The 9,229-nt window shown below is 38.2% G+C and overlaps 1 protein-coding gene across 1 annotated transcript; it reads right to left on the bottom strand.

Annotated features, from left to right (window-relative positions):
- Positions 1–7,550: 7,550 nt before the first annotated feature.
- Positions 7,551–8,684, bottom strand: LOC102401878 (olfactory receptor 49-like). The gene has a single exon (XM_044925291.1). The coding sequence runs from the start codon at positions 8,523–8,525 to the stop codon at positions 7,551–7,553; it is 975 nt and encodes a 324-aa protein (XP_044781226.1). The 5' UTR covers positions 8,526–8,684.
- Between the last annotated feature and the right edge of the window lie 545 nt (positions 8,685–9,229).

Below are 9,229 nucleotides of genomic sequence, written 5' to 3'. Positions count from 1 at the left end.
TGTGTATATGTACCACAACTTTTTAATCTATTCATCTGTCGATGGACATCTAGGTTGCTTCCATGTTCCAGCTATTGTCAATAGGGGTGCAGTGAACAATGGGATATGTGTGTTTCTTTCAGTTTTGGTTTCCTCAGGGTATATGCCTAGGAGTGGGATTGCTGGGTCATATGGTATTTTTTCCCCCTAGTTTTTAAAGGAATCTCCATATCATCTTCCATAGTGGCTGTATCAATTTACATTCCCACCAATAGTGCAAGAACATTCTGTTTTCTCTGCACCCTCTCCAGCATTTATTATTTGTAGACTTTTTGATGATGGCCATTATGACTGGTGTGAAGTGATGTCTCACTGTAGTTTTGATTTGCATTTCTCTAATAATGAGTGATGTTGGGCATCTTTTCATGTGTTTGTTTGCCATCTGTATGTCTTCTTTGGAGAGATGTCTGTTTAGGTCTTTTCCCCACTTTTTGATTGGTTTGTTTGTTTTTCTGGTATTGAGTTGTATGAGCTGCTTGTATATTTTGGAAATTAGTACTTTGTCAGTTGTTTCACTTGCTATTATTTTCTCTCATTCTGAGGGTTGTCTTTTCACCTTGCTTATAGTTTCTTTTGCTGTGCAAAAGCTTTTAAGTTTAATCAGGTCCCACTTGTTTACTTTTGTTTTTATTTCCATTACCCTAGGAGGTGGATCATAGAGGATCTTGCTTTGATTTATGTCATCAAGTGTTCTGCCTATACTTTCCTCTAAGAGTTTTATAGTTTCTGGTCTTACATTTAGGTCTTTAATCCATTTTGAGTTTATCTTTGTGTATGGTGTTAGGAAGTGTGCTAATTTCATCCTTTTGCACATAGCCATCTAGTTTTTCCAGCACCATTTATTGAAGAGCCTGTCTCTGACCCATCGTATATTCTTGCCTCCTTTGTCAAAAATAAGGTACCCATAGGTGCATGGGTTTATTTCTGGGCTTTCTATCTTGTTCCATTTGTCTATATTTCTGTTTTTGTGCCAGTACCATACTGTCTTGATGACTGTAGCTTTGTAGTATAACCTGAAGTCAGGAAGGATGATTCCTCCAGCTCCATTCTTCTTTTTCAATACTGCTTTGGCTATTTGGGGTCTTTTGTGTTTCCATATGAATTGTGAAATTTTTTGTTCTAGTTCTGTGAAGAATGCCATTGGTAATTTGATAGGGATCACATTGAATCTGTAGATTGTGTTTGGCAGTATAGTTATTTTCACAATATTGATTCTTCCTACCCAGGAACATGAAATATCTCTCTGTCCATTTATGTTGTCTTTGATTTCTTTCATCAGTTGTCTTATAATTTTATGTGTACAGTTCTTTTGTCTCCTTAGGTAAGTTTATTCCTAGATATTTAATTCTTTTTGTTGCAATGGTGAATGGGATTGATTCCTTAATTTCTCTTTCTGATTTTTCATTGTTAGTATATAGAAATGAAAGTGATTTCTGTGTATTAATTTTGTATCCTGCAACTTTGCTAAATTCACTGATTAGCTTTAGTAATTTTCTGATACTGTCTTTAGAGTTTTCTATGTACAGTATCATGTCATCTGCAAACAGTGAGAGCTTTACTTCTTCTTTTCTGATCTGGATTCCTTTTATTTCTTTTTCTTCTCTGATTGCTGTAGCTAGGACTTCCAGAACTATGTTGCATAATAGTGGCAAAAGTGGACACCCTTATCTTGTTCCTGATCCTAGGGGGAATGCTTTCAGTTTTTCGCCATTGAGAATGTTTGCTGTAGGCTTATCATGTCTGGCCTTTACTATGTTGAGGTAGGTTACTTCTTTGCCCATTTTTTGAAGACTTTTAATCATAAATGGGTGCTGACTTTTGTCAAAGGCTTTTTCTGAATCTATTGAGATTATCATATGGTTTTTATCTTTCAATTTGTTATACAATTTGTGTATCACATTGATTGATTTGCATATATTGAAGAATCCTTGCATCCCTGGAATAAACCCAATTTGATCATGGTGTATGAGCTTTTGGATGTGTTGCTGAATTCTGTTTGCTAAAATTTTGTTGAGGATTTTTGCATCTATGTTCATCAGTGCTATTGGCCTGTAGTTTTCTTTTTTTGTGTTGTCTTTGTCTGGTTTTGGTATCAGGGTGATGTGGCCTCATAGAATGAGTTTGGAAGTGTTCCTTCCTCTGCAATTTTTGGAAAGAGTTTTAGAAGGATAGTCATTAGCTCTTCTTTAAATGTTTGATAGAATTCTCCTGTGAAGCCGTCTGGTCCTGGGGTTTTGTTTTATGGGAGATTTTTTTATCACAGCTTCCATTTCAGTGCTTGTAATTGGGTGGTTCATAATTTCTATTTCTTCCTGGTTCAGTCTTGGAATATTGAACTTTCCTAAGAATCTGTCCAGGTTATCCATTTTCTTGCCATATGATCGTTCATAATAGTCTCTTATAATCCTTTGTATTTCTTCATTGTCTGTTGTAACCTTTCCTTTTTCATTTCTAATTTTGTTGATTTGATCCTTCTCTCTTTTTTTCTTGATGAGTTTGGCTAGAGGTTTGTCAATTTTGTTTATTTTCTCAAAGAACCAGCTTTTAGTTTTATTAATCTTTACTGTTGTTTCTTTCATTTTCTTTTTCATTTATTTCTTCTTGGATCTTTATGATTTCTTACCTTCTACTAATATTTTTTTTGTTCTTCTTTTTCCAGTTGTTTTAGGTTTTAGGTGTAAAATTAAGTTGTCTATTTGATGTTTCTCTTGTTTCTTGAGGTAGGATTGTATTGCTATAAACTTCCCTCTTAGAACTGCTTTTGCTGAATCCCATAGGTTTTGAGTTGTCATGTTTTCATTATCATTTATTTCTAGAAATTTTTTGATTTCCCTTTTGATTTCTTCAGTAACCTGTTGGTTATTTAGAAATGTGTTGTTTAATCTTCATGTGTTTGTGCTTCTTACAGTTTTTTTCTTGTAATTGATATCTAGTCTCATTGCATTGTGGTCAGAGAAGATGCTTGATACGATTTCAATATTCTTAAATTTACTGAGGTTTGATTTGTCACCCAAGATATGGTCTATCCTGGAGAATGTTTCATGTGCATTTGAGAAGAAGGTGTATTCTTTTGCATTTGGATGGAATGTCCTGAAGATATCAATGAAATCCATCTTATCTAATGTATTATTTAAGACTTGTGTTTACTTATTAATATTCTGTCTTGATGATTTGTCCATTGGTATGAGTGGGGTGTTAAAGTCTCCTACTATTATTGTGTTACTGTCAATTTCTCCTTTTATGTCTGTTAGTGTTTGTCTTCTGTGTTGAGGTGCTCCTATGTTAGGTGCATGCTGCTGCTGCTGCTGCTGCTAAGTCGCTTCAGTCATGTTCGACTCTGTGCGACCCCTGAGATGGCAGCCAACCAGGCTCCCCTGTCCCTGGGATTCTCCAGGCAAGAACACTGGAGTGGGTTGCAATTTCCTTCTCCAATGCATGAACGTGGAAAGTGAAAGTGAAGTCACTCAGTCGTGTCTGACTCTGAGCGACCCCATAGACTGCAGCCTACCAGGCTCCTCTGCCCATGGGATTTTCCAGGCAAGAGTACTGGAGTGGGGTGCCATTGCCTTCTCCGTGTTAGGTGCATAGATATTTACAATTGTTATGTCTTCCTCTTGGACTGATCCCTTGATCATTATGTATTGTCCTTCATTGTCTCTTGTAATTTTTATTTTAAGGTCTATTTTGTCTCATATGAGGATTGCTACTCCAGCTTTCTTTTGCTTCCCATTTGCATGGAATATATTTTTCCATCCTCTCACTTTCAGTCTATATGTATCTTTAGGTCTGAAGTGGGTTTCTTGTAGACAGCATACATATGGGTCTTGTTTTTGTATCCATTCAGTCAGTCTGTGTCTTTTGGTTGGAGCATTTAATCCATTTACATTTAAAGTAATTATTGAAGTGGTTTCCTTTGTATGAGTTCTCATTATTTGATACTCCCTAGGGTTAGTTCTCTTCTTCTGGGACTCTTAGAAGCCCTTGGGGTCAATGCTCCCACTCCAAAGGCTCAGGGCTTGATCTCTGGCAGGAGCCCCCTCCCCAGGGACTGCAGGAGCCCACCCTGATGGTGACCAGGAGCCAAACCCTCATACCACCTGCTTGCCTATCCGCTCATGTGAAACTCACTGACCATCCTGGGCCATCCCACTGCGCGTTTGCTCTTGCATGCCCCAGATTTATCATTTTAACCACTTTAAAGTGTACTGTTTGTTGGCATCAAGTACATTCACATTGTTGTGAAATCATCACCATTATGCATCTCCAGAACTTTTTCATCATCCCAGACTGAAATTCCATATCCATTAAATAGTGACTCTCTATTCCTACCCACAATTCCTGGTAACCACCATTCTACATTCTATCTCTATGATTTTGATCAGTCTATAATAAACTGTGGAAAATTATGAAAGAGGTGGGAATACCAGACCACCTGACCTGCCTCTTGAGAAACCTGTATGCAGTTCAGGAAGCAACAGTTAGAGCTGGACATGGAACAACAGACTGTTTCCAAATAGAAAAAGGAGTACGTCAAGGCTGTATATTGTCACCCTGTTTATTTAACTTATATGCAGAGTACATCATGAGAAACGCTGGACTGGAGGAAGCACAAGCTGGAATCAAGATTGCCGGGAGAAATATCAATAACTTCAGATATGCAGATTACACCACCCTTATGACAGAAAGTGAAAAAGAACTAAAGAGCCTCTTGATGAAAGTGAAAGAGGAGAGTGAAAAAGTTGACTTAAAGCTCAACATTCAGAAAACTAAGATCATGGCATTTGGTCCCATCACTTCATGGGAAATAGATGGGGAAACAGTGGAAATAGTGGCTGACTTTATTTTTTCTGGGCTCCAAAATCACTGCAGATGGTGATTGCAGCCATGAAATTAAAAGACGGTTTCTCCTTGGAGAAACATTATTTAAAGTTATGACCAACCTAGACAGCATATTAAAAAGCAGAGACATTACTTTGCCAACAAAGGTCCGTCTAGTCAAGGCTATGGTTTTTCCAGTGGTCATATATGGATGTGAGAGTTGGACTATAAAGAAAGCTGAGTGCCGAAGAATTGGTGCTTTTAAACTGTGGTGTTGGAGAAGACTCTTGAGAGTCCCTTGGACTGCAAGGAGATCCAACCAGTCCATCCTAAAGGAAATCAGTCCTGAATATTCATGGGAAGGACTGATGCTGAAGCTGAAACAACAATACTTTGGCCACCTAATGTGAAGAGCTGACTCATTTGAAAAGACCCTGATGCTGGGAATGATTGAGGGCAGGAGGAGAAGGGGATGACAGAGGATGAGATGGTTGGATGTCATCACCGACTCAATGGACATGAGTTTGGGTGGACTCCGGGAGTTGCTGACAGACAGGGAGGCCTGGCGTGCTGTGGTTCATGGGGTTGCAAAGAGTCGGACATGACTGAGCAACTGAACTGAAGTGATACCTCATATTAATGGAATCCTACTATATTTTTCCTTTTATGTCTTGTTTATTTCACTGAGTATAATGTCTTCAAGTTTCCTTCATGTTGTAGAGTTTTATTTATCAGAGTTCCATTTCTTTTAAGGCTGAATAATATTCCATTGTATGTACATACCACATTTTGTTTATCCACTCATTCAGTCTGTGGACATTTGAGTTATTTCTACCTTTTTGGCTATTGTGAATAATGTTGCTATGAACATGGATATAAAAATATCTGTTCAAGCCCTTTCAATTCTTTTGGGTTTATGTCTAGAAGTGAGATTGCTGGATGATATGATAAATCTACATTTACTTTATTTAGGAACTGCCATATTGTTTTCCACAGTGGCTGCATCATTTTGCACTCTCATCAGCAATGCATGAGAGTTCTAATTTATCCACATTCTTGACAATAGTTGGTATAATCTGTTCATAAAAATGTTTTAAATAATATTCATCTTAATGGATATAAAGTAATATTTCATTGTGATTTTAATTTGCATTTCTGTAATCATTAGTGATGCTACACATCTTTTCATGTACTTGTTAGCCATTTGTAGAAGGATTGTTTGTTTTTGTTGTTGAGAACATAGTTTTTTAGTTTATAGTGGCTATATAACCCTTTTTTTGAAATCTTTCCATTGTAATTGGGCCAGTTAAGTTTTCTATTTCTGTTTAGATTTTTAAAAATTCTCTTTCTTTAGGGATTCATCTATTTCCTCCTGATTTTCCTATTTGTTACTGAAGAGCTACCCATGGTATTTTCTTACATAGATCATTTTATACCCTAAATTATAGTTATTTATGTATATCTTCCTTATTAGATTTCAACTTCTATTCAAAGGATAAATTAAGTATTATCAATGAAATGTGCATTTCCTTGAATATAGTATTCATATAATAATTATTTCAGAATAAATTAACATGTGAATTCCATTATTTAATTAATATTTGATTTACCAATGACTTAAATTTCATTAAAATATTGAACATGTTAGCAACAAGTTTCATAGGTTAAATACTGTATTTAGCTTTGTATAAGATTAATATGAAATTCAGAATATAAAATTTATAGCATTTCAAACAGAAAAGCTTTTGTTAGCAACTGGTGTGAAATTCAAAAGGAAGAGAGGAAAGGTAAGATGAGAGATAAATGGAAAAAACCAACATTTAGTGAGACTTATTAGGTTCCTGTCACTATTTAAGTTTCTTGCATAGAGTATCTCATTTGACTTTTATCATAATCCTTTGGAATGGCCATTGTCATCCCCATTTTACAGATGAGAAAACTGGGGCTCAGGGAAGTAAACAACCGGAAAGAGGAAGAGTCTTTCTAAATAGGAATGAAGAATTTCTATGAATTTTTATACTAAACAAAGCATAAGTAGGTTATGTGCAAGATAATAAGCAGCTAGCCTTTTTTTTTTTTTTTGAATTTTTACTGATATGGATCTGTGGCAAGAATATAAGTGTGAAATGAGAACAGTGCTAAATGAGGACTGGTCTCCTCTCCTCAAAGTTGTTAGATAAACAGACACAAAGCAATATGCCTGAAAGTACTTTCTGAGTATGGATATTACCTATGACTACAGATTGGTGTTAGAGGCTTATGGTGAATTACAGAGCTAGTGCATGCATGCGTGCCTGCTAAGCTGCTTCAGTCATGTCCGAGTCTTTGTGACCCTATGGATTGTAGCCTGCCAGACTCCTCTGTAATGGGATTCTCCAGGCAAGAATATAGGAGTGGGTTGCCATGCCCTTCTCTAAAGAGCTAGTACCTGCTATCAGAGAGCTTATATTCTGCTGGGAAGCCAAGCAGACGTTGATGGAATGAAGAGAAATATTCATATCTGATAATTACTAAAAATGCCTTGAGGGGCCACAGAGCTTATGAGTTGATGCTGAGTTTCACAGTGACTGGCACCCCAGAAACATGTCATCAAGCTTTTTGTGGATGAGACAGCCTCCACCTGTTGCAGAGGCCTCATGCTCCCTTAGCTTGACTGGGGATCTTATGTGCAGCCTCTTGGATCCACAGGTTTATTAGAAGAGCTTGTTCACCTGCTCCCTAAACACCTGCTTCACCTGTTTGTTCCTGAGGGTGTAGATGAAGGGATTGAGCACTGGGGTCACCACAGTGTTGAGCAAGGCCACCACCTTGTTCCTGTCCTCCCCCTGGCCGCCCTTGCCCGACCGGACATACATGAAGACGCAGCTGCCATAGAAGAGAGAGACAACAGTGATGTGGGAGGAACAGGTTGAGAAGGCTTTCCACCTCTCCTTGGCTGCGGGGAGGTGCAGGATGGTGTGGAGGATGTGACCATAGCAGGTAGCCGTCATGGACAGAGTGCCCAGGAGACTGACATTGGCCAGGATGAAACCCAGAAGCTCGATCAGACTTGTGTCTGCACATATGAGTTCCAGGAGTGGAAAGCTATCACAGAAGAAATGATCAATGATATTGGGACCACAGAATGGTTGCTGAAATATGATGGAACATGGAATGGCTATAAGAAGGAATCCCATGATCCATGAAAATAGAGCTAACTGGACACAGACCCTTTTGCTCATGGTGGTGACATAACGCAAGGGGTTGCATATGGCCACATACCTGTCAAAGGACATCACTGCCAGTAGGAAGAACTCCGTGGTGCCCAGGAAGAAATAGAGGAAACACTGTAGGAAACAGCCTTCCAGGGAGATGGTCCTGTTTCCAGTCAGGATGTTGGTCAGCATCTTGGGGAAGATGACCGAGGTGAACCAGATCTCTAGGACAGCAAAATTGCGGAGGAAGTAGTACATGGGGGTATGGAGGCGCCTGTCCATGAGGGTGAGGACCACGATGAGGAGGTTCCCCAGTAGAGTGAGCAGGTAGGTCAGGAGGAGCCCCAGGAAGAGGAGCATCTGCAGCTCACAGGCCTCTGAGAGCCCCAGCAGGATGAACTCGGTGACAGTGGTGTGGTTCCCCGTGGCTCCTCTGGCCTCTGCTGGGGATGCCCAATCAGCGGTGTGCAGCATCAAGAATTGTGATGTTCTGGATCTGAGGACATTTGGAATTTATAGGAAAAAGTGCTGAATGTACCATTTAGAGTTGTAGGAGTCCTTTTTTTTGTTCTTTCTTTCTTTCTTTTTTTTTTTTACAGAGCCTCTTTGGGGCTCCCTGTCTCTTTTATTGCCCCTGGTGTTTCTACATGGTAAAGAGTGGTGTTGCCAGGGATGCTAAGTAAACATCCTAAACCAAAAGTTATTCTTGCTTGTTTTTGTTAACTGAAATTTTATTTCTGTTCCTCAACAATTCCTTTGCCTCTGACTTTCATTACCTTTCACTACCTTTCATTTTTATCTTTATTCTAATATTGGGTCTTCATTCATAAGTAATTCCTATTTGAGGCTGACAAATATTTGAGGCTGGATAAATAGCAAAATGGCTAAGTTAAGCCATTTTACTTAGTCATTCACTATACAGATCCATATTCTTGGGTAAACTGATTATTCATAGACACTCTATTGCTATTTCAGTATTACCTGAAAATGTGATGCCTTTCACTAGTTTTTGGATTAATAAAGAGAAGAGGAAATCTGTGAGAGAAAAGCACAATGCTTATCAATCAAAAAAATCAAAAAGAGAATAATCCAAGTAATGTATGCACAAATAAAAATGTATTAGTGGAAAAAAATTTGTTAATGGGAATTTGGTATTTATCCTAATGTGGACATTGGAT

This window comes from Bubalus bubalis, chromosome 11, assembly GCF_019923935.1.
Source record: "Bubalus bubalis isolate 160015118507 breed Murrah chromosome 11, NDDB_SH_1, whole genome shotgun sequence".
In the NCBI taxonomy this organism is placed as follows: domain Eukaryota; kingdom Metazoa; phylum Chordata; class Mammalia; order Artiodactyla; family Bovidae; genus Bubalus; species Bubalus bubalis.
Note: the sequence above shows the minus strand (reverse complement) of the source record. Positions and strands in the feature narration are given on the sequence as shown.